Source organism: Jaculus jaculus, chromosome 17, assembly GCF_020740685.1.
Source record: "Jaculus jaculus isolate mJacJac1 chromosome 17, mJacJac1.mat.Y.cur, whole genome shotgun sequence".
In the NCBI taxonomy this organism is placed as follows: domain Eukaryota; kingdom Metazoa; phylum Chordata; class Mammalia; order Rodentia; family Dipodidae; genus Jaculus; species Jaculus jaculus.
In genome coordinates, this window is record NC_059118.1 from 5,144,223 (window position 1) to 5,169,678 (window position 25,456).

At 49.4% G+C, this 25,456-nt stretch overlaps 1 protein-coding gene across 1 annotated transcript in view; it reads right to left on the bottom strand.

The window, feature by feature from the left end:
* Positions 1-25,456, bottom strand: part of Ttc21a (tetratricopeptide repeat domain 21A) — a 55,054-nt gene that overhangs the window by 25,055 nt on the left and 4,543 nt on the right. Inside the window, exons 4-10 of the mRNA XM_045136756.1 lie at positions 25,171-25,337; positions 23,470-23,601; positions 18,509-18,666; positions 10,466-10,550; positions 6,827-6,925; positions 5,157-5,349; positions 48-145 (exon numbers count right to left, since the gene is read on the bottom strand). Of these exons, the coding sequence (XP_044992691.1) occupies positions 48-145; positions 5,157-5,349; positions 6,827-6,925; positions 10,466-10,550; positions 18,509-18,666; positions 23,470-23,601; positions 25,171-25,337 (932 nt within the window). The remainder of the gene's footprint in view (positions 1-47; positions 146-5,156; positions 5,350-6,826; positions 6,926-10,465; positions 10,551-18,508; positions 18,667-23,469; positions 23,602-25,170; positions 25,338-25,456) is intronic.

Consider the following 25,456-nt stretch of genomic DNA (forward strand, 5'->3'; position numbering starts at 1 on the left):
GACAGCGTCCTGGAGCCACCCACTCCATGTCCCCAGGGAGCGCTGACCTCAAACTTGCCCAGGGACTGTTGCACCTCCTTCAGAAACTCCAGCTGGTGGGAGGCCTCGTCCAGCTGGCCCTGCAAGATCTGGCACCAGATGCTCCCTGTGGAGACAGACAGGATTGGAATGGGCCGAGCGGGCATCCCGCACACAGAGCCAGCAGGTCGGCGGAGCCCCAGGGGTGACTGAGACAGGGGGAGGAAGGGGCCCGGGACGGGTCTTGTGCCCGGTCCTCACAGCCTGCAGGAGCATGGCACGTGCTGGCGGAGAGCTCAAACTCTGGTTCCCGCCCCGGCTTCAACAATCTCTCCAGAATAAAGTGTCACAACTTGGGGTGTAGTCCTTCAAGCATTTTTCTTTCCTTTTTCTCTTCTCCTCCTCCTCCTTCTTCTCTCTCTTTTTCGACGTAGGGTGTCACTCTTGCCCAGGCTGACCTGGAATTCACTATGTCATCTCAGGCTGGCCTTGAACTCATGGCGATCCTCTCTATCTACCTCTATCTCCCGAGTGCTGGCATTAAAGGTGTGTGCCACCACACTTGGCTCTTCTTTTTTCTTGGGTGTGTATAATGTGTGTGTCCTGTGTGTGCACCTGCAGAGGCCAGAAAATGTCAGGTGTCCTCCTCTATTGCTCCTTTGTGTGGAGACAGAGTCTCCCAGTGAACCCCAAGCTGCCATTTTCAGGCAGGCTGGCTGGGCAGCGAGCCAGGGACTCTCTTGTCTCTGCGCCCCTTGGGACCAGGCTTACAGGTGGGTGTGGCCACGTCTGACCTTGTGCATGGGCCCTGGAGGTCACGCTCATCCTCATGCTTGTGCAAAAGCACTCTCCCTCGCTGAGCCATCAACTCAACCTCCTCAGACATTTCTCTACATATTTATTATCAATAGATGCACATGAACATAATTCAAATGTTCTTATTTTGGGAATCAGGGATTGGCATGCATAAGGCTCTGGGTTCAATCACTAGTATAGCAATAAAAAAAAAAAAACAAAACTCAAAATAGGGCTGGAGAGATGGCTTAGCGGTTAAGGTGTTTGCCTATGAAGCCAAAGGACCCAGGTTCGATTCTCCAGGACCCATGTAAGCCAGCTGCATGAGGGGTACATGCATCTGGAGTTGGTTTGCAGTGGCTCGAGGCCCTGACGTGCCCATTCTCTGTCTTCCTGTCTTCTCTCTCTCTGCTTGCAAATAAATAAATAAAATTTAAAAATATATTACAAAACAAATACACACACATATCTGAGGCATCTCTCTAGCACCCAAACTTTTTTGTTTTAGTCTGTATTTTTTTTTTCGAGGTAGGGTCTCACTGTAGCCCAGGCTGACCTGGAATTCACTATGGAGTCTCAGGGTGGCCTTGAATTCACAGCGATCCTCCTACCTCTGCCTCCCGAATGCTGGGATTAAAGGCGTGCGCCACCATGCCCGGCTCTTTAGTCTGTATTTTTAAAAATATTTTCATTTGAGACAGATGCAGAGAGAGAATATGGGCACCAGGGTGCTTCCTGCCACTGCAAACAAACACCAAATGCATGTTCTGCTTTGTGCATCTGGCTTCACGCGGGCACTGGGGAGCTGAATCAGGGCCATCAGGCCTCCATGTGAGACCCTTTAACTGCTGAGCTGTTCCCCAGCCCCACCTTACTTTTTTTTTTTTTTTAAGATAGGGTCTCACTCTAGCCCAGGCTGATCTGGAATTCATTGTGTAGTCTCAGGGCCGCCTCAAACTCATAGTGATCCTCCTACCTCTGCCTCCTAAGTGCTGGGATTCCATCTTACTTTTTGAGAGTCTCTCACCAATTCTGCTAGGCTAGTTAGCCAGCAGGCCCCAGGGATTTTGCTGTCTGTCTGTCCAGCGCTGGGATTATAATTATACACCACCTCACTCAAGTTTTACAGGAATGCTGGGATTCTGAATTTAGGTCCTCACGCTTACGTGGCAAGCACTTTATCCACTGGTCCATTTCTCAGGCCCCCCACTTTTTTTGAGACCAAGGCTAAAGTAGCCCAGGCTGTCTTCAACCTCACTGCACAGTCCAGGCTGGCCTCCTGATGGTCCTGTGGTACCATCCAAGGACTGGGATTCCAGGCTTGGACCACCACACTCAACTGTTCATGTTCTTTTACTGGAGTTTCTCTAATTACCCACTATCATAGTTTCTCCAAAACCCAGAGGCCTTCTAGAGAAGGAAAGTGCATGTGTGAAGCCTTCACTTACTTCTGCAGAGGGCTAACTCCTTCTTTTAAAAATTATTTTAGGGCTGGAGAGATGGCTTAGCGGTTAAGCGCTTGCCTGTGAAGCCTAAGGACCCCGGTTCGAGGCTCGGTTCCCCAGGTCCCACGTTAGCCAGATGCACAAGGGGGCGCACGCGTCTGGAGTTCGTTTGCAGAGGCTGGAAGCCCTGGCGCGCCCATTCTCTCTCTCTCCCTCTCTCTGTCCTTCTCTCTGTGTCTGTCGCTCTCAAATAAATAAATAAAAATTTAAAAAAAATTATTTTATCAATTTTGAGAGAAAAGAGGGGTAGAGAGCAAGAGAATGGGCATGCCAGGGCATCCACCCAGTGCAAATGATCTTCAAACACATGCGCCCCCTTGGCATCTGGCTTATGTGGGTCCAGGAGGATCAAACCTGGGTCCTTCGGCTTCGCAGGAAGTGCTTGAGTGCTAAGCCACGTCTGCAGCCCAGGGCAGACGCGTTCGCAGGTCCCGTCGGCTCCCCCGGCACACTTTCGGCAGCGTTACAAGCTCAAGTGTAAGCAAACAGCGTGAGTGGTGGGCAGACGAGAGGGAGCCTGGGGACTCCAGTGAGTGGGTGGGGCTTGGGCTGGGTGAATACGACCAGAGCACTTCCCTCTGGCTGCCTCCTGGGCTCTCTCTGAAACGAGGAAGAGGGCAAGGGCACGGGGAGACTCCGCCTGGCAGGGAGCATGTGTTGGAGGATTTTGCCTGAGTGCTGGGTCTTTCTATCCTGCTCCATAGCCCTGTGGTGGTGAGGTCATCTAAGGAGGATTCTCACTTCCCTCCAGGCCTTGGACCCCTCACTGCATGCAGTTTACACCCACCCATGTCTCCGTTTTCCCTGGACCAGCTTTTGTTTTCTCCAGAGTTCTTTGGGCAAAATCTGTTTTGTTTTCTGAGACAGACAGGGTCTCAGAAGTACTTGAACTCTGTCTGTAACCCGTTAGCCAGACACTCAAATCTTTCTGTGGTTGGGCATGGCGCACACCTTTAATCCCAGCACTCGGGAGGCAGAGGTAGGAGGATCACCATGAGTTCAAGGCCACCCTGAGACTACAAAGTGAATTCCAGGTCAGCCCAGACTAAAGTGAGACCCTACCTCAAAAACAACAACAACAAAAATCTAGTTGGGCATGGTGGTACACATCTTTAATCCCAGCACTCAGGAGGCAGAGGTATTGCCATGAGTTTGAGGCCACCCTGAGACTACATAGAAAATTCCAGGTCAGCCTAAGCTAGAGTGAGACCTTACCTTGAAAAACAAAAACAAAAACAAATCTTTTTTGTGGTCTGGAGAGATGGATTAGAGGTTAAGGCGCTTGCCTGTGAAGCATAAGGACCAAGGTTAAATTCACAGTACCCATGTAAAGCCAGATGCACTAGGTGGCACATGCATCTGGAATTCATTTACAATGACTAGAGGTCCTGGCGTGCCCATTCTCTGTCTCTATCTGCCAATCTCTCTCTCTCTCAAATAAGAACAAATAAAATTAGGAAAAAAGGAACCAAAATAAAAAAAAATTAATTTCAGGATAGCCTTGGCTACCTAGTGAGAGCCTATCTCAAAAAAAAATGTGTTGCCAGCTGGACGTGGTGGCTCACATCTTTAACCCCAGCACTCGGGAGGCAGAGGCAGGAGGATCACTGTGAGTTCAAAGCCACCCTAAGACTATAGAGTGAATTCCAGGTTAGCCTGAGCTAGAGTGAGACCCTCCTACCTTGAAAAACAAACAAACAAACAAGCAGAAACAGCTCAGCAGTTGAGGCACCTGCCTGCAATACCAGCAGCCTGTGTTCAATCCTCCAGCCCCACCTAAAGCCAGGTGCACAAAGTGGTGCGTTTTTGTTTGCATTGGCTAGAGCCCCTGGCACACTCATTCATTCTGTCTCCCTCTCTCTCTCTCCTTGCAGATTACACACACACACACACACACACACACACACACACACACATATTTGTTTGTTTTTCGAGGTAGGGTCTCACACTAGTCTAGGCTGACCTGGAACTCACTATATTGTCTCAGGGTGACCTTGATCTCTCAGTGATCCTCCTACCTCTGCCTCCCAAGTGCTGGGATTAAAGACATGTGCCACCATGCCTGGCTAAATAAAATATGTTTTAAAGTGTCAAATGAAAATCCATCATTTGACATTTCTGGACAGAGAAATGAAACTCCAGACTACTCTCTCTGGTGGCCTTTCAGCTCTGAGACCACAGGGACTTCAGCAGAGGTAACTGGAGGTTATGCATGTGGTGAGGGCACAGTTTCTCCGGCCCCGTGGTCCCAAGAAGAGGCCGGGCCCACCAGCACTCGTGATAGACTGCCAGTCTTCAGTGATACAGGGTGTGGGTATCGGGGTCTGCATGGGATCACTGTCCCAAGCAGTCCTATGGCTCTTCCATGTGTCCTGCAGGATTCACAGGAAGTCACCTGTGGTAGTTGAAAGGGTGTCCCTCATAAACGCGTGTTTAGACTGCTTCGCCCCCAGCTGGTGGCAGTTTGGGAGGTGGAGCCTTGCTGGGGTAGGTGTGCTGTTGGGGGCGGGCTGTGGGGTGCTATAGCCAGCTACCCCGGCCAGAGTGCTTCTCACTTTCGCTGCTGCTTCCATGTGCCGTGGCAGAGGCGATATCCTGCCCTGCTTTCTCCTGCCACCATGGAGCTTCCCCTGGAGACTGTACGCCACAATAGACCCTTTCCTCCCATGAGCTGTGTTTGGTCAGGTGTTGTCTCCCAGCGGCGAGAAGGTGACTACGTTAGCACCCCGTGGTTGATCACTCTCCCACACCCCCATACTGTCTGGGGAGACTGTTTCCTAGCCCCTCTCTTCTGGACCCCTGGAGGACACACCCCACCCGCCCAGCCTGCAGAGAGACCTGCCAAGGCAGCCATCTTGTTATCTTCCAGCTTCATGGCCTTGGAGTACCACAGACTCGCCTCCTTCACTTGGTGCTGTAGCATGAAGTGGTAGCCCAGCTCCGTGGCCACCAAGGAGCAGGAGGGCATGGCCATGAAGATGCGCTCCATGAAGGTGCTCACGAGCCGCATGACCGCATGGTGTCTCCCACACTGCAGAGAGCGGACACATGGGAACAGGAGAGGGGGTCAGCCCGGCCTGGCTGAGAGAGGCTGCTCATAAGTGGAGGGGGGACACGGTGGCAGGGCTGGAGAGGCTCCAGAGAGCCCAGGAGGTACCCAGGGTCTGTCTAGGCAGCTAGGCGTGTGGAGCTGTTTGGGTCTGTCCTGAAGAGCCTCCTGTGGACCACCTGCAAGATCTGCCTGTCCCCAGCCACAGGATCCTCTAAGGGACTTGTCCCCTTTCTGGACACAGTAACTGGTTCAGGAATTACCAAGAGGTTGTTCTGTTTTGTTTTTGAAACAAGGTCTCATATGTAGACTAGGCTGGCCTTCTCCTAGCTACACAGCAGAGGTGGCCTTGGACCCCTCACCCTCTTGCTTCCACCACCCGAGTGCTAGGGTTACAGGCGTGGGTCATCACGGCGGCTCCTGCCAAGAGGTTTTGTTTGCCTGTTTGCTAAGGCCAGCCTGGGTTACAGAGTGGGCTTCAGGTCAGCCTTGGCTACAATCAGACCTTGCCTCAAACATAAACAAACAAAGGCCACATATCTTCTGAAGCCTGGCATAGTGAGTGGCACATGTCTGTAATCCCAAGACGCAAGAGGCAGAGGCATGAGGAGGAAGTGCTTAATATCATCCTTGCTACACAGGGAGTCTGAGGCCAGCATGGACTTCATGAGACCGTGTCTAAAACAAACAAAAACAAGCCAAGGGCTGGAGAGATGGCATGGTGGTTAAGGTGCTTGCCTGCAAAGGCAAAGGACCTCGGTTTGATTCTCCAGGACCCCACATAAGCCACATGCACAAGGTGATGCATATGTCTGGAGTTCATTTGCAGTGGCTTGAGGTCCTGGTGTGCCCTTTATCTCTCTCTATTTCTCTTTCAAATAAATAAAAATAAAAAATAAAAGCCAAGTGTGGTGGCACACACCTTTAATCCCAGCACTTGGGAGGCAGAAGTAGGAGGACTGCCATGAGTTCAAGGCCACCCTGAGACTATATAGCATGAACTTCAGGTTAGAGTAAAGCCGTACCTTGAAAAACCAAACCAAACCAAACTGAACCAAAAAAAAAAACACCTTTGGCAACTGATCTATTTAGACCTTTCCATAACCTAGGTGGACGGAATTTCCATGGAAAGCATCTGGGTGCTGGACCAAAGCTGGGGTGACTTTGTACCACATATGCGACAGCACCTTCTCTCCCTAATATGGCTGCCACCCTAAAAGCCCTTCAGAAGGCACCTTTCCTGGTCCCCAGAGCATCTCCGAGGGGCATCTGGGTGGAGGACAGATGGCTCCCATGTCACTGTTATCAGCCAGAGGCAGGCAGGGCCGCAGGGATGGGATGCCAGCAGAGAGGCCAGATTAGAGCTGTGGGGGAGGGGCAGGGCACCCAGAGAGCTCCCAAGAAAGCCAGTTGTCCTCTAAGGCCAGCTCGGCTTCAGAAACCACGGCGCCTGCCTCACCAGCCTGCCGACCACGAGGATCCTTCGAAAATGGAGGTCTGCGTTGTGGGGTTCTCGTGTCTCCAGCGCCTTGATCAGATTTCTAACATGATCAGCAGCCTGTGAGGGCAAAAGATAATGTGTGTGGGGGCACCAGGCTGGGGAGGTGGCTCAGCCTGTAGAGTGGTTGCCTAGAATGCAGGAAGCACTGGGTTCAAAACCATACATGGTGGTTCATGCCTATAGTTCTAGCACTCAGGGGGTAAAGGCAGGAGGATCAGGAGTGCAAGGCCACCCTCAGCTACATAGGGAGTTCAAAGCCAGCCTGGGATACATGAGACATTGTCTAAAACAAAACGTAACATAAAACAAAACAACTCCCTCCTCCTCCCCCGCAAAAAAGAGAGCTGGGGGAGGTTTCAACCATGGCTGCATATTAGCTGGTGGATTTAAAAAAAAACACAATATTTTAAAATTTATTTATTAGAAGGAAAGAGAGAGAGAGAGAGAGAGAGAGAATGAGAATGGGTGCACCAGGGCCTGTAGCCACTGCAACAAACTCCACATGCATGTGCCACCATATGCATCTAGTTTATGTGGGTTCTGGGGAATGGAACCTAGGTCCTTGGGCTGCAAAGGCAAGTGCTTTAACTGCTAGGCCATCCCTCCAGCCTCTCAAAATATTTTTATTTATTTATTTGCAAGCAGAGAGAGAGAGAGAGAAAGAGAAAGGGAATGGACATACCAGAGCCTCCAGCTGCAAAACAGCTCCAGATACACGTGCCATTTTGTACATCTGGCTTTACATGGGTACTGGGAAATCAAACCCTGGCTGTTAGGCTTTGCAAGCAAGCACCTCAGCAACTGAGCCATTTCTCCGGCCCAGCTCTGGGTAGAAGGAACTAGAAGCTTTCTCCTTCTGCCATTACCCCTTAGATTTATGCTTTGCTAGGCTCACCTGCAAAACCTAATGACCCAACGACCCGGGTTCAATTCCCCAGTACCCATGTAAAGACAGATGCACAAAGTAGTGCATGCTACTGGAGTCTATTTGCAGTGGCTAGAGGCCCTGGTGAGCCTATTCTCTCTCTTTCTCTGCTTACAAGAGGCAACTCTGGGCTGAGGAGATGGTAAGTAATAGTGCTTGCTGCACAGGTATAAAGGCTTGAGTGAGGGCCCAGCGCCCGTGTCAAAAGCCAGGCGTGGTCAAAGACGCTTGCAATCCCAGTCCTGGGGCGGGGCTGGGGTGGAGACCAGAGAATCACTGGGGCTCGCTGGTCAACCAGTCTCATCACAAAGCCCAGCAGCAGCTCCAGGTTCAGTGAAAGACTCCGCGTCAAGTAAAGAAAGCCAAGAGAGCCATAGCGGAGGGCATCTGACGGGCTCTGGTTTGTTTAGACATGTGTGCGAGGAACACACACATCTGCATGCACTGAATACACTCTCCACTGCACACAGAGCTCCTGCACATGCATGTGAACACACATATATACCGTACACACCCGCCACTGCACACAGCGCTCCTGCACGCACACGTGAACACACACATATACGATACACACCCGCCACTGCACACAGCGCTCCTGCACGCACACGTGAACACACACATATACCGTACACACCCACCACTGCACACAGCGCTCCTGCACGCACACGTGAGCACACACATATACAGTACACACCCGTCACTGCACACAGTGCACCTGCATGCGCACATGAACACACACATATACCGTACACACCCACCACTGCACACAGCGCTCCTGCACGCACACATGAACACACACATATACCGTACACACCCACCACTGCACACAGTGCACCTGCACGCGCACGTGAACACACACATATACTGTACACACCCACCACTGCACACAGCGCACCTGCACGCACACATGAACACACACATATACCGTACACACCCGCCACTGCACACAGCACTCCTGCACGCACACATGAACACACACCAAAACAGTAAAAAGCAAGGTCTCAGTACTTGGAAGGTAGAGGCAGGAACACTAAAACTTGGTCTTTGCATAATAGGAGGGGAAAAAAATGATAACATCAAAACTGAAGAGAAGCTACTTGGACAGAAGTGATTCAGGAGAAGGGGACTTGGGATGGCAAAAGGGAAGGTGGTGGTGGTGGGGTTATGACCGTAATATATTGCCTATATGTATGGAGGCTGGCAATAAAAAGTTAAGTTAAAAGAACCCCTTGGGGCTGGAGAGATGGCTCGGCGTTTAGTTAAAGCACTTGTCTGTAGAGCCAAAGGACCCAGGTCTGATTCCCCAGGGCTCGCGTAAAGCCAGCTGCATAAGGTGGAGCATGTGTCTGGAGTTTGTTTGCAGTGGCTAGCGGCCCTGGTGTGCACATTCCCTCTCTCTCAAACAGATAAGTAAAAGACCTTGAAGGTCTTGCCTGGAGTGGGGGTGCATGCCTCATCCAGTGGAGTCAGCTCAGCTCCCCCAGGTAAGGTGGCAGAGCCAGAGGCGCTCTCAGTGCTGGAGGCGGGATTGCCACTTGAGCTGTGCCGGCCAGAGCAGATTTCCTTCGCAGGGAGTTTGGGGTGGAGAGAAGAGAGCCCAGATTCAGGGCGTCCTTCAGGGCTGGAGGGGAGGATGGGGCTTGGGGTTTTTCTTTTCTTTTTGTGTGTGTGCCTCATGTGTGTGTAGACTGTGCATGCGTGTGCAATTGCACACACCCAAGCACAGTGTGCAGAGGCTGGAGAACATCGGATGCTCTCTACTGATCTTCCACATTGTTTCCTTGAGACACAATCAGCCTCTCTCTCTTCTCTTTGAATAATTTTGTTTATTTGCAAGCAGAGAGAGATAGAAGAGAGACAGAGAATGGGTGTGCCAGGGCCTCCAGCCACTGTAAATGAACTTTGGATACATACGCCACTTTGTGCATCTGGCTGTTTATGTGGGCACTGGGGAACTGAAGCGGGGTCCTTAAGCTTTGCAGGCAAGCACCTTAACCACTAAGCCATCTCTCCAACCCATCTTTCTCTCTCTCTCTCTCTCTCTCTCTCTCTCTTTAAAGCAGACTCTCACTCTAGTCCAGGCTGACCTGAAACCCACTCTGTAGCCTAGGCTGGACTTGAACTCATGGTGATCCTCCTACTTCAGCCTCCCAAGCTCTGGGCTTAAGGCAGCGAACCACGATATCCAGCAAGATAGTCTCTCACTGAACCTGGACTCTGCTGTTGTTGGTCAAACTGGCTGATAAGTGAGCCCAGGAACCGTCTATTCTCCTCTCCCCAGAGGCCAAGGGTTACAGGTCTGCATGCCCACACCCCGCTGTTTTTTTTTTTTTTTTGTGAGATACAGTCTCATTGTAGACCAGCCTGGCCTGGAATTCACAATGTCGTCTCAGAATGGCCTTAAAGTCACTGCGATCCTCCTATCTCTGCCTCCCGAGTGCATGTCATCACAAGCACTTACATGGTAAGCCATTTTCCCACCCCGTCAAGGCTCAGCTTAGGAGCCTCTCTTTCTCTGTTTCTTTCTCTGTAGGTGGGGGGAAGGTCTCACTGTATAGCCCACATGATCATGGCTTTGAACGCATGATCTTCCTGCCTCGGCCTCTCTAGGACTGGAATTAGAAGCGTGTACCAGCGCGCCCGCCTCCGCCGCTGCGTGTTCAGTGACTCACTGCGGCCATGCTTCCTTCCCTCACGAGCTCATGCACGGCCAGAACTTGCCAGGCATCGATATTGCCCTCGTCGAGTTCGAGGATTCTGAAACAGGAGGAGGCCCATGAGCAGCATGGCTGCGGAGGGCGCCGCGCCAGCTCCCAACACCCGCTCCCCAGTTAGCAGGCGCGGGATCGCCGAAGACTTCAGGTTGTCGGGGCACCTGGGCGGCCCCAAGAGCCACGGGAGAGTTTGAGGCCAGCTTAGGCGGCACAGCAAGACCCTGTCAAGAAAGAGGAGGAAGAGGAGGAGGAGTGGAGAGGAAGAAGATGCAGAGGAGGGAGAGAAGAGGAGGCAGAAGATGGGAAGGAGACAAGGACGAAGAAGCTACATTCTCCAGCCTCCTCTGCAGCTTTCCTGTAGAGATACAGGAGAAGGCAGCGTTTTCTTCACTGGCAGTCAGCCAGGGACTGGCCCACAGGAACATGGATGCTACCTTGCCTGCCTTGGCCGGACTTGCATGTGATCCAGGTGTCTGGAACGACTTCCTATCCCTCCTGTACAACAGCAACGGCCTCCTGCTTCTTTCTGTTCCTCACGTTTAGCCCCGTGGCTGGGCCTTTCCTCAGTCAGCCACGACCCATCGGGTTTCTCCCCACATACCACCTAAGGCTAATGATGAGGCTCATTCTATTTTTATTCTTCTTCTTACAAATATATTTTATTATTTATTTATTTGAGAGAGAAAGAGGGAAAGAGACAGAGAGAGAGAGAGAGAGAGAGAATGGGTGCGCCAGGGCCTTTAGCCACTGAAAATGAACTCCAGATGCATGCGCCACCTTGTATATCTGGTTTATGTGGGTCCTGGATAATTGAACTGAGTCCTTAGGCTTCACAGGCAAACATCTTAAGCACTAAGCCATCTCTCCAGCCCCATTCTTCTTTTTTAAGACTATATTTTATTTTAATTATTTATTTGAGAGAGAAAGAGAGAGAGAATGGGGATATCAGGGCTTCCAGCCACTGCAAATGAACTCTAGATGCATGTGCCACCTTGTGCATCTGGCTTGCATGGGTACCTGGATCCTTAGGCTTTGTAGCAAGCGCCTTAAATGCTAAGCCATCTCTCCAGCCCAATGATGAGGCTCATTCTAATGAGACGTCTGGCTCATGTGAATGGGCTCAAGACACATGGTGAGCCCCCTTCTGCCCTCCTCCACTTCTATTCTTCCCTTCCTCTCTTCTTTCCTTCCCCTAAAACATGTGAGGGAGGTTTTCCTGGTCTCCTTCTTTGGGCTTGGGTGCTTTTCCTATAGTAAATCTCATTATTTACCCTTCTCTGAGCTCACAGTTTCAATTCTTTGTAACTTGGACAAGGACCTGAAGTTGGAATTCATGGGCCTCGGGGGTCTCCTGCATCTTCTTGTTTGTTTGTTTGAGGTAGGGTCTTACTCTACTACAGGCTGACCTGGGTCTTTTGGCTTTGCAGGCGAGCACCTTAACCACTAAGCCATTCCTCCAGGATATTTTCTTTTTGTAGGGTCTTGTTCTAGCCCAGGCTGACCTGTAATTCACTAAGTAGTCTCAGGGTGGCCTTGAGCTCAACAGTGATCCTCCTACTTATGCCTCTCAAGTGCTGGAATTAAAGGCATGTGCCACCATACCTGGCAAGCCTGTTTCTCTCTCTCTCTCTCTCTCTCTCTCTCTCTCTCTCTTTCTTTCTTTCTTTTTTTATAGGGCTAGAGATATGGTTTAGCAGTTAAGCTGCTTGCCTGTAAGGCCTAAGGACCCAGGTTTGATTCCCTAATACCCATGTAAGCCTGATGCACAAGGCGGCACATGTGTCTGGAGTTTGTTTGCAGTGATTAGAGGTCATTTCCTCTCTATCTGCCTCTCTCTGTAATACATAAATAAAATAAAAGAATGTTTAAGGGCTGGAGGGATGCCTGCGAAGCCTAAGGACTGAGGTTCAAGTCTCCAGTACCCATGTAGGCCAGATGCACAAGGTGGTGCATGCATCTAGAGTCTGTAGTGGCTGTAAATCCTGGAGTGCCCATTCTCTTTTACTATCTGCCTTTCTCTTTCAAAATAAGTAAATAAATAAATAAAAAGAATTTTTTTAAAATGTTTTATTTGTTTGCAAGCAGAAGGGAGAGAGAGAAAAAAAAAATGGTGTACTAGGGCTTCTAGCCATTGCAAAGTCCAGGTGCATGTGCCACTTTGTGCATCTGGCTTTGTGTGGGTCCTGGGGAATGGAACCGCAGGTCCTTAGGCTTTGCAGACAAGCACCTTAACCATGAGCCATCTCTCCAGCCCCATCTCCTGCATCTCTATAGAGATTTAACCTCCCTGGACCCTGCTCCTGTATCACACATGACTAAGTTCTAGCCCAGAGGACACCAGTGAAAGCTATGCTGTGACACTCCCCGCAGGCGCTGGCAGCATGCCTTCTCACCAACTGTGGGGCATGTGGAGTGGCACAGGCAGCAGACGGATGGGGCCTGAGGCCCAGCGAGGTCCTGCATTCCAGCCCCCATCGTTACCTGGGCCTTCACCACACAGGAGTCACGTTAGTGTTCAGGTGCCTACTTTGGGCTGCCTCAGTCACAGAAACCATTTATATTCTGCCTAACCAGAGAGCACCACGCTTCACACTGGACTAGGAGAGGCACGGGGCAGCTGGTGGTGAAGGGGAAGTGGAGCCTCTGCGGCGGTCTTGCATCTTCTGAAGAGTCAGGTGTTTTGTTTTGTCCTGGCCTGGAACTCGCTAAGTAGATCAGGTTGGCCTCTGACTTTTGATTTATTAATTTTTAGGTAGGGTCTCTCTCTAGCTCAGAGCTGACCTGGAATTCACTATGTAGTCTCAGGGTGGCCTCGAACTCACAGTGATCCTCCTACCTCTGCCTTCTGAGTGCTGGGACTAAAGGTGTGTGCACCACACCCAGCTTAATTTTAAATTGATTTTATTTATTTCAAAAAGAGAAATAGACAAAGAGGCAAATAGAGAGAATGGGCATGCAGAGCCTTCAGCCACTGTAAACAAACTCCAGTTGTATGTGCCCCCTTGTGCAGCTGGTTTACATGGGTCTTGGGGAATTGAGCCTGGGTCCTTTGGCTTTGAAGGGAAATGACTTAACTGCTAAGCCATCTCTCCAGCCCTGGCTTTTAATTTTAATTTTATTTTTGTTTAGCCCAGGTTGACCTGGAATTCACTATGTACTCTCAGGGCAGCCTCAAACTCATAGCAATCCTCCTATACCTGCCTCCTGAGTGCTGGATCAAATGTGTGCACCACTACACCCAGCTTTTTACTTTTTAAAAATATATTTTTATTTACTTATTTTTAAAAATATTTTTATTTATTTATTTGACACAGAGAGAGAGAGAAAGACAGAGAGAGAATGGGTGCACAGGGCCTGCAAACAAACTCCAGATGCGTGCGCCCCCTTGTGCATCTGGCTAACATGGGTCCTGGGGAATTGAACTTTTGGCTTTGCAGGCAAATGCCTTAACTGCTAAGCCATTCCTCTAGCCCTTATTTACTTTTTTTTTCCTTGGTTTTTTGAGGTAGGGTCTCACTCCACCCCAGGCTGACCTGGAATTCACTATGGAGTCTCAGGGTGGCCTCGAACTCACAGTGATCCTCCTACCACTGCCTCCCAAGTGCTGGGATTAAAGGCGTGTGCCACCACGGCTGGCTATTTACTTGTTTGAGAGAGAGGCAGATGGGGAGCGAGAATGGGCGCATCAGCACCTCTACCCACTGCAAGTGAACTCCAGATGCATGCCCTACCCCATGCATCTGGCTTTATGCGGGTATTAGCGAACTGAACCTGGGTCTTTTGGCTTTGCCAGCAAGCACCTTAACCACTAAGCCAGTCAAGCCATCTCTCTAGCCCTGGCCTCTGGTTTTCTGGCGCCTATCTCTCAAGTGCAAGGATTGCTGGTGTGTGTCACGCCTGATATGGCAGAGCAAAGTTGTGAAAAACAATTAGGGGATTCTTCAGGGCACTGGACTCCACCTGCTGGCACCACACGCATCTCCCTGCACGTGGGCACGCAGCCCTAGGACAAGGGAGGGCACACCCCTACAGTTTGACCTTCGGCCAGGTGTGTCCAAGTAAACTGCTGGCCCAAGTCCAGACTCTAAACTAAACTTTTGCCAAAGCAGCAGCCAGGCCTGCACCCTGAGAGGAAGCAGAGGGTCTGTGCAGGCCTTGCTGGTGTGGGTGCCTGGGTGCGTGGTGGGCAGAGGATGCGGGGAAGGGGGACCTTCGTATCTGCTGCCAATGCCTCTCCACAGTTCAGGCCACCCTCCAGGAGCTCGAATCACTGCCTGCTCTGTATGTGTGCGTGTGAAAGAGAGTGAGTGTGTGTCAGTGTTTGTGTGAGTATGTATGCACACACATTTGTGCTGTCCCAGAACTGTGCAGTATATCACCACATAAATCAATATCAGATCACAGTGGTAACTAGTTCATTGCCTCTTTCTCTAGCACAGGCTGAGCTGGAATTCACTATGCAGCTTCAGGGTGACCTTGAACTCACAGCGCTCCTCTTACCTCAGCCTGCTGAGTGCTGGGATGAAAGGTGTGTGCCACCATACCCAAGCTCTCTTTTTTTTGTTGTTGTTTTTTGAAGTGGAGTCTCACTGTAGCTCAGGCTGACCTGGAACTCATTTTGTAGGCCAGGCTGGCCTCAAACTCAGTGAACCATCTACCTCTGACTCCTGTGTACTGGGTGGGATTAAAGGTCGAGCCATCATGCCCAGCTCATTACCTGTTTTTTAAATATATATATATATGTGTGTGTGTTAAGCTGGGTGTGGTGATACATGCCTTTAATCCCAGCAGTCAGGAGGCAGAGGTAGGAGGATCATAGAATTTGAGGCCACCCTAAAACTACATAGTGAATTCCAGTTCAGCCTGGACTAGATCCAGACTCTATTTCAAAAAACCTAAAAATAGCCAGACGTGGTGGTGCACACCTTTAATCTCAGCACTCGGGAGGCAGAGGTAGGAGAATTGCCATAAGTTCGAGGCTACCCTGAGACTCCATAGTGAATTCCAGGTCAGCCTGGGCTAGAGCAAGACACTACTTCAAAAAACCAAAAAAAAAAAAAAAAAAAACCAAAAAAAACCCAAAACACAAACAAACTAAATATGGGGGGGGGGTATTACCATGGGATATTTTTTATAATCATGGAAGATGTTAATAAAAATTGAGCAAAAAACATATCCTCATAAATAAAAAAAAAAAAAACCCTAAAAATAAAGCCGGGCGTGGTGGTGCATGCCTTTGATCCCAGCACTAGGGAGGCAGAGGTAGGAGGATCACTGTGAGTTTGAGGCCACCCTGAGACTACATAGTGAATTCCAGGTCAGTCTTGACTAGAGTGAGACTCTACCTCGAAAAACAAAATCAAAAACAAAAACAAAAACAAAACACCTAAAATTAAACATAAAGAATAAAAAAGGTGTGTGCCATCAAACCTGGCTTAAAAAATTCATTTATTCAGTTTAAGAGAGAGAAAGCGGCAGAGCGGGAGAGAGAAAGAAAGAGCACACTAGGGCTCCGAGCTGCTGCAGATGAGCTCCAGATGAATGTGCCACCTTGTAAATCTGGCCTACATGAGTCCTGAGGAATTGGGTTCTTTGGCTTTGCAGGCAAGCGCCTTAACTGCTAAGCCATCTCTTCACCTCCAAGCCTGACTTTCTTAAAAGTTTTATATACTTTAAGCTGGTCATTGTGGCACATACCTTTAATCCCTGCACTCGGGAGGCAGAGGTAGAAGGTTTACCCTGAGTTCGAGGCCACCCTGAGACTACATATTGAATTCTAGGTCAGCCTGAGCTAAAGTGAAACCCTACTTTGAAAAAAAAAATAAAAAAACAAAAACAAGAGAAAACAAAACAAAAAAAAGTTTGATATGTTTTTGTTTTCTTTGAGGTAGGGTTTCACACTAGCCCCCGCTGACCTGGAACTCATTCTGTAGCCCCAGGCGGGCTTCAAACTCATGGCAATCTTTCTACCTTTGCCTCCTGAGCGCTGGGATTAAAGATATGTGCCACCATGCTCAACTTGTTTTATTTTTATTTTTAATAAATATTTATTTATTTATTTATTTATTTATTTATTTATTTATTTGAGAGCGATAGACACAGAGAGAAAGACAGATAGAGGGAGAGAGAGAGAATGAGCGCGCCAGGGCTTCCAGCCTCTGTGAACAAACTCCAGATTCGTGCGCCCCCTTGTGCATCTGGCTAACGTGGGACCTGGGGAACCAAGCCTCGAACCGGGGTCCTTAGGCTTCACAGGCAAGCGCTTAACCGCTAAGCCATCTCTCCAGCCCTATTTATTTATTTGACACAGAGAGAGACAGAGAGAGAGGGAGAGAATGGGTGTGCCAGGGCCTCCAGTCACTGCAAACAAACTCCAGACACATGCGCCCCCTTGTGCATCTGGCTAATGTGGGTCCTAGGGGATTGAACCAGGGTCCTTTGGCTTTGCAGGCAAGCGCCTTAACCACTAAGCCATCCCTCCAGACCTATTTTTTTTAAATGTTTTTTTAAAAATATTTATTTATTTGAAGGAGAAAGAGAAAGGGGGAGAGAGGAAGGGAGAGCGAGAATGGGCATGCTTATAATCCCATCACTTGGGAGGCTGAGGTAGAAAAGGACGGTTGTGAGTCTGAGGCTGGCCTGAGCTACAAGAGTGAGTTCTAGGTCAGCCTGAGCTAGAGTGCAATTCAAAAAGCAGAAACAGGAGCTGGGGGATTTCTCAGTGGTTAAAGTCAATTGCTGGCTCAGGTTCAATTCCTGAGCCCCCCATGTAAGGCTGGGTGCGGTGTGGTACATGCGTCTGTGCCCACAGTCACGGGCTGGGCCAGAAGAACCCAAAGCTCACAGGCTGGTCTGATGGCCATTCGCAGTCTGGCAATTTGTCCGCAGCTGCCAAGAGACCGTTTCAGAGAAGGTGGAGAAAAGATACCTCAAGGTTGTACTCTGATCCCCACACTGTGGCATGCATACTCACCCCCCACACAGATAAATAAAAAAATTTTAAAAGATGTCCTTAGCCAGGTGTGGCACACACCTTTAATCCCAGCACTTGGGAGGCAGAGGTAGCACAATTGTTGTGAGTTCAAGGCCATCCTAAAACTACATAGTGAATTCTAGGTCAGCCTGGGGTAAAGAGCCTGCCTAGCTTATGCAAAGCCTGGGGTTTGGACTGGAGAGATGGCTTAAGCTGTTAAGGCACTTGCCTGCGAAATCTAAGGACCCAGGTCGATTCTTCAGTACCCAGGTAAAGCCAGATGCACAAGTGGCGTGTGTGTCTGGAGTTCGTTTGCAGTGGCTGGAAGCCCTGGCATGCCTAGTCTCTTTGTTTCTATCTGTCTCTCTTTCTCAAATAAATATATTAATTAATTAACTAATTAAAAAAAAAGCCATGGATGCTGGGCATGGTAGCTCACGCCTTTAATCCCAGCACTTGGAAGGCAGAGATGATCACTGAATTTGAGGCCATCCTAAGACTACATAGTGAATTCCAGGTCAACCTGGACCAGAGTGAGTCCTTACCTCGAAAATCAAAAAATAAAAATAAAAGAAAATTCGGGGCTGGAGAGATGGCTTAGCAGTTAAGGCATTTGCCTACAAAGCTAAAAGATCCCAGTTTGATTCTCCAGGACCCATGTAAACCAGATGCACAAGGGGCGCATGCATCTGGAGTTCATTTGCAGCAGTTGAAGTCTCTGGTGTGCCCATTCTGTGCCCATTCTCTCTCTCTCTCTCTCAAATAAAATAAATAAATGTTTCTTAAAAAAAATAAAAGAAAATTTAAAAAGCCTTGGGCTCATTACCAGCATTGCAAAATAAATAAATCCAGCCGGGCGTGGGTGCACGCCTTTAATCCCAGCACAGGAGGCAGAGGTAGGAGGAGCACCATGAGTTTGAGGCCACCCTGAGACTACAGAGTGAATTCCAGGTCAGCCTGGGCTAGAGTGAGACCCTACCTCAAAAAAAAAAAAAAAGAAACCACAAAAGGGAGGAGCCACCCCTCACCTGTGCCCCGTTTCCAGCGTCTGCTCCCAGTCTTGCTGCGCCAGGAACAGCCGCATCTTCAGGACGAAGGCGGGCAGGAAGTGCCCGCAGGCCGCCGTGACCTGGCTCACCACCTCCAGCGCCATCGAGAAGTTCTGCTGCATCAGGAAATACGTTGCCTGCGTGGAGCCAGAGAAGCACCTCGCTCAGAGACTGGCGCAGGTGCAGGGGCATCCTCCCTGCTGGTTGCTAGCGGGCCCAGACCTTGACTGTGGGGGCCTCCCAGGCAGGCTGGGGAGCTGTTGATTCTGCCAGGTTGGAGTCATGGCCTCTACAGGCCAGCACCAGCAATCAGGTTCTCCAGGGGTGTCCTGCCAGGAGCCCTGAGGGCCAGAGGTGAGGCTTCTAAAAGCCGTTAACTCGGACTGCAAAGGCTGGCTTTGATGTAGACATGAGCAACCCTTCCTGAAGAGCTGGAAACTGGGGGCTGGAGAGGCAGCTCAGCGGTTGCGGTTAAATATGCTTGCAAAGCCTGCTGGCCCAGGTTTGATTCTATAGCACCCACGTAAAACCAAATGCAGGGCTGGAGAGATGGCTCAGAGATTAAGGCATTTGCCTGCAAAGCCAAAGGACCCAGGTTCAATTCCCCAGGACCCACATAAACCAGATGTACAAGGCGGCACATGCGAGTTCCTTTGCAGTGGCTGGAGGCCCTGGTGTTCCCATTATCTCTCTCTCAGTCTGTCTTCTCTCTCCCTCTCTCTGCTTCTTTCTCTTTCTCAAATAAATAAATTTAAATTAAAACAGCTTAAAAAAAAAAACAAATGCAGAGTGGCACATGTGTCTGGAGTTTGTTTGCAGTGACAGGAGGCCCTGGTACACCCATTCTTTCTTCTCTCTCATGGCAAATAAGTAATTCTTTTTGTTTTCTTAAGGTTAGTGTCTCACCCTAGCCCAGGCTGAACTGGAACTCACTATGTAGTCTCAGGGTGGCCTTGAACTAACAGCAATCCTCCTATTGAAAGGCCCAAGAATTCAGAAGCCCAGAAATACTATCACGCTCCAAAGGGAGCTTAAGCGGGCCCCTGCATACCTCAAACTCCAGGCTCTACTCTCTGTTGGAAACAAGTAAAGAATCCCTCTCCTCATTATATCAGAGCCCGCTCCTAATATAAAACTAGGTAAAAAGGGCATGAGATAGCCCTCAAGGATGGGAAATGAGTATTGAAGTGAACCACTTATTTGGTTTCTATAAATAGCCTGCACCATAAGCCTTAATAGCCCACACTGTAAGCCTTAGTAGCTCGCACCATAAGCTGTAGCAGCCTGCCTCAGACCACCAAGGTCATAGGAGGCTGATACCATACTCTGCTACCCCCACCCAAGGACCTGCGCAAATGCTGACCTCCAAGGTCATAGGAGACTGGTACCACACTCTGCTACCCCCACCCAAGGACCTGCGCAAATGCTGACCACCAAGGTCATAAGAGAATGATTGGTCCACGAGGGGCTTGAACAAATTAAACTAATTGGCTTAGAAACTATGGGGTGGCACAAACTGACTGGCTCGCACCCTGCGGGCTCCTGATATTAAAAAAATGATTGGTCTAATGCACAGGCTTTGTTAGAAACCCTATAAAAACTGTCCCGTTCCTGCATTCGGAGCTCTGCAGTCCTCTACCCCTGTGTGGTGTACGACTGTGGGCCCCAGCGCGCTTGGAATAAAATCCTCTTGCAGTTTGCATCAAGACCGCTTCTTGTGAGTGATTTGGGGTGTCGCCATATCCGGGCAGAGCGTGGGGTCCCCCTCCTGGGGTTCCTTCACTATCTCAGCCTCCTAAGTAATGGGATCAATCAAAGGTGTGTGCCACCACACCTGGCCTGGCTATTTTTTTAATTTTAATTTTTGTCTTTTTGCAAGCATGGAGAGACAGACAGAGGGACAGAGAGAGAGAGTGAGAGAGAGCAAGCTAGCGAGTGAGTGAGCATGGGCACACCAGGGCCTTCAGCCACTGCAAACAAACTCCAGAAGCATGTGCCACCTTGTGTATGTGACTTATGTGGGCCTTGGGGAATTGAACCTGGGTCCTTTAGCTTTGCAGGCAAGCGCCTTAACTGCTAAGCCATCCCTCCAGCCACTACATGACTCTTTGTTTTGAAACAGGGTCTCATATAGTTAAGGCTGACCTTGAACTTCTGGTCCTTTTTCTTCTGCCTCCCAGGTATGAGGTTATGGGTCTGTACTACCACACCTGGCTTGCTTTTTACTTTATTTTTTTTTTGTTTATTTTTATTTATTTGAGAAGGACAGGCAGAGAGAGAAAGAGGCAGATAGAGTGAGAGAATGGGTGCGCCAGGGCCTGCAGCCACTGCAAACGAACTCCAGATACATGCGTCCCCTTGTGCACCTGACGAACGTGGGTCCTGGGGAACTGAGCCTCGAACCAGGGTCCTTAGGCTTCACAGGCAAGCGCTTAACCGCTAAGCCATCTCTCCAGCCCATGCACATATATTAACAGATATATTCATAATATTCAATTTCATTATGACTTTACCTAAAATAGAGGTTTTGGCATAGTTACAAAAAAAAAAAAGTTCCATGCATCTGTGAACTTTCACACATGAGTTATAAGTTTCAGTCCTGGTACCTGGACTTGATTTTTATCAGTTTGATGTAGATTTTACGTTTTATATTTTACACTTAGGTATCACATTAAAAGGTTTGTGCACTTTGTCCTGAAGCTTTGTGTTTTGGTTGCACCTGCATAAGCTGCTACAATAGAATATAGAGTTTCATAGCCTGCTTTTTAAAAAAATGGAATTGATTAACATGCCTCAAAGAGATGAAGGTTCAGCAAACATGAAGAAATACAGACAACAAGCAGCTTTGGGAGTGAAGTTTAAGCATGATGACAGATGTTTATCACAGGTCTTAAAACTATATAAAGTAGCCGGGCGTGGTTATGCACACCTTAATCCCAGCATTCGGGAGGCAGAGGTAGGAGGATCACTGAATTTGAGGCCACCCTGACACTCCAGAGTGAATTCCAGGTCAGCCTGGGTTAGAGTGAGATCCTACCTTGAAAAGCAAAAACAAAAAACCAACACAAACAAAAACCTATATAAAGTGGATGGTTTTATGTAGTTAAATGAGTTACTGAAACTCATCTGGAAAGAAGTAAAAGGCTAATGACCTGAAAAAACTTGAATGTTACCCAAATTTTCTTTTGCTAACAAAACATTAAGGAAAAGCAAGTTCTCGGGCTGAAGAGATGGATCACCTGTTAAAGGAAAAGTAAGTTCTCACAGTTTCATAGTAACTTTTACCTTTTTAAATGAGTGTGCACGTGTGTATATTCATGTATGTGTATGAACCTATGTGTGTCATCTTCATGAATACAATCTACCTCCTTAGAGACAGTGTATCTCATTGGCTGGAGCTCACCCATTAGGTTAGTCTGGCTGGCTGATGAGCCCAAGGGAGTCACCTGTCCTGCCACCTGAACCTTGGGATTATACATGCGGGCCACGCCTGAAAGTCAACCTCGTTTCCGGGATCAAACTCAGGTCCTCACACCTTCAAGGCAAGCTCATTACTGACTGAGCCTTCTTCCCAGCCCTCTTTCTCTTTTCTTTTGTTTCTTTTTTGTTTTTTTGAAGTAGGGTCTTGCTCTAGCCTGGCTAACCTGGAATTCACTATGCAGTCTCAGGGTGGACTTGAACTGACAGCCGTCTTTCTCCCTAGTGCTGGGGATTAAAGGCATGTGCCACCACACCAAGCAGAGAGAGAGAAAAAATGGGTGCACCAGGGCCTCTAGCCACTGCAAACAAACTCTAGACGTATGCGCCACTTTGCACATCTGGCTTTATGTGGGTACTGGGGAATTGAACTCTGGTTGTTAGGCTTCACAGGCAAGCTCTTTAACTGCTGAACCATCTGTTTATTTATTTATTTTGAGGTAGGGTTTCACTCTAGCCCAGGGTGTCTTGGAATTTACTATGTAGTTTGAGGGTGGTCTATACTCACAGCAATCCTTCTACCTCTGCCTCATAAGTGCTGGGATTAAAGGTGTGTGCCACCATGCCCAGCTTTCCACCTTTTTTTTTTTTTTTTAAGTTTTTAGCCTTCTAAAATGAATTTAAAAAATTATTTATTAAAAAACCAAAAAAATTATTTATTTATTTGCAAGCAAAGAGTGATAGAAGAGAGTCAGACAGAGAGATAAAATGGATGTGCCTGGGCCTTCAGCCACTGCAAACAAACTCCAGGTGCGTACATCCCTTTATACAGCTTTATATAGGTACTGGGGAGTCAAACTCAGGTGGTCAGGCTTTACAGACAAGTGCTTTCACTGCTGAGGTATGTCTCCAGCCCTGTGTTTTGTTTCTTTGGACTGGTCATGTTATAAGAAAACTATGTACAAAGTAAGAAGCATAAGAGGACAGTATTTTCCCCTCTCAGTGAGGAATGAGACGCACAAAATTAAAAAAAGGAACTTCATTCGAATTGAGTTGAGGAAATTCAAAAACAAGTAAAAAACACAAGCCTCCCTTCCCTGAAGGCCATTAAGTGACTGCAGGACCACGGTGGGAACAGGCAGAGAAAGAGGCGAGAAAAAGGACAGAGAGGAAAACCAAGAGGCAAAGATTGTGAGTCCAGGAAGGGCAGACCCTGGAAGGCCACCTTGACATGATCCCCATGCAATGTAAGAAAGACGCCATGAAGTCCTGGGTTCAATTCCCTGGTGCTCAAAACAAAAACAAAACCCTTCAGGGCGAGAACAACACTCATGTCAGCAGGGAGGAGGGGCTCGGGGCTGCCGCGCGGCTCTGGACGGGTTGTGATTATGCCGCATCTGCCAGTTGAGGAACCTGGGGACTGACGGTCCAGCAGGAGGTCACCTTGCAGGTCGGCTCCGGCTCCTGCAGCCCAGCCCAACACGCCCACCCCTCCTCCCTGCCCCCCCCCACCCCCCCACCACCCCGCGGCCCTTTCCCATCAGCCCCAGCACGTCTTTGGGGTCTTGAGTTCCCTGTTCCAGGTACTTGATGGACTTCTTCACCACGTGGGCTTTATTGGAGGTGAGGTCCACCCAGCCCTTGAGCACACAGCCCTGGGGGAGAACAGGAGAGAGGGTGCGCCCGTGACCCCGCACACCTAGGGCAAGGAGCGAGGCGGAGAGCGGGCCAGGAGCCCTGGAAGGCCGGCTAGCCTGGAGCATGCAGCGGTGACCAGGTGGAAGGTGAGGACCAACGACTGGCCGGGGCTGTCCCCTGACTGTGACAAATGTGCCGTGGTGCACATGTATCACCCCTCCCCCACAATGATTAACAGAGAAAAGGAACAAAGGGGCAGGTGAGGTCCTTGGTCCCAGCCCAGCACCCACCTGGCCTGCCCATGACACCTTTACCAATGCTTATTATTTTTTTTTTTCTGGTTTTTCGAGGTAGGGTCTTACTGTAGTCCGGGCTGACCTGGGATTCACTATGTAGTCTCAGGGTGGCATTGAACTCACAGTGATCCTCCTACCTCTGCCTCCCCAGTGCTGGGATTAAAGGTGTGTGCCACCATGCCCGGCTCCATAAATAAGTTATCACTCATCCCCAGAAACAGTGTTTACTCTCTTGAAGATTACTATCAGGGGCTGGAAAGGTGACCAACTAGTGAAAACCACTTGTCTAAAAATTGCTATCAGGCTTGCCGAGGCTTCATGGCCTCAACGGGGGGGAGGGGGGTGGGGGGGGTGGGTGGGAGGGAGGGGAGGACGGTGCCAATCCCACCATTGACACCACACAGGGCGTCTGATACGGGGCACACAGGAGTCACCACTTAGACCTAGCAAGCGCTGCATGAAGGGAATGGCCCTGTGTGAGCAACTCATTTAGACTTTTCAGAAGAACTAAGAAATTTTGACTTTTAGTTTAAACAAAAATTCACAGGCGTTAATGGCACATTCCTTAAATCACAGAGCGCTCGGGAGGCAGAGGTAGGAGGATCACCGTGAGTTCCAGGCTACCCTGAGACTACAGAGTGAATTCCAGGCCAGCCTGGGCTAGAGTGAGACCCTACCTTAAAAAATCAAATAAATAAATAAATAAACAAAATCTAATTTCATTGTTTTTCTTTGAGACAGAATCTTGTCCTACAGCCTAGTCTAGTTGTGAACTCCCAATCCTCCTGCCTTAACCTCCCAAGTACTGGAAGACAGGCATGTTGCCACTACACCTGACTTAAGTCTTCTGATTTCTAAATGCCAGTAATGAATTCAGGAATGATTTCTAGAATATGTTGTGGAGATTAGAGGGATGGCTTAGCAGTTAAGGTGCTTGCCTGCAAAGCCTGTGGACCTAGGTTCAATTCCCCAGTACCCATATAAGCCAGATGCACATGGGGCCGCATGCATCTGGAGTTGGTCTGCAGTGGCTAGAGGCCCTGATGCTCCCATTTTCTATCTGCCTGTCTCTCTAATAGACAAATAAAATATAAAAGTATATTTAAAAAGAAAAGAAAAGCAATGTGGATGGGACCTGTGGACAAATGCCACTGTGCTGTGAGTCAGAGTGGTGGCCCAAGTATGAGACCCAGTGTCCTCTTGCCGGGGTGTGGCCCCACTTCCAGAGCTCCCCCAGCAGCCGGGCCACCCTGCTACGATGTGGTCTTTCCGTGGCTGCTCTCACGTCACCTCTCTGGAGCTGCCACAGGTCTTCAGCATGTGGTCCACGTACTCCCTGGCCTTGTCAGGGCGGCCCACGAGCCAGAGGAAGAGGCTGGCGTAGTACAGGGCCGTGTTGCTGGCCTTCTTACGGATCCCTTTCAGGCTGCTCTCCAGCTCCAGGACCGCTTCTCGGTCTGTCATTGCAGGAACGGGGGCGGGGGGGGGGGGAGGGGTTTCGCATGAAGACGCTTGGGTTTCTGCAGGGGCCGCCGTGGGCCCAGCGAGACCTCTGCACACACTGGCCACTCTCTGA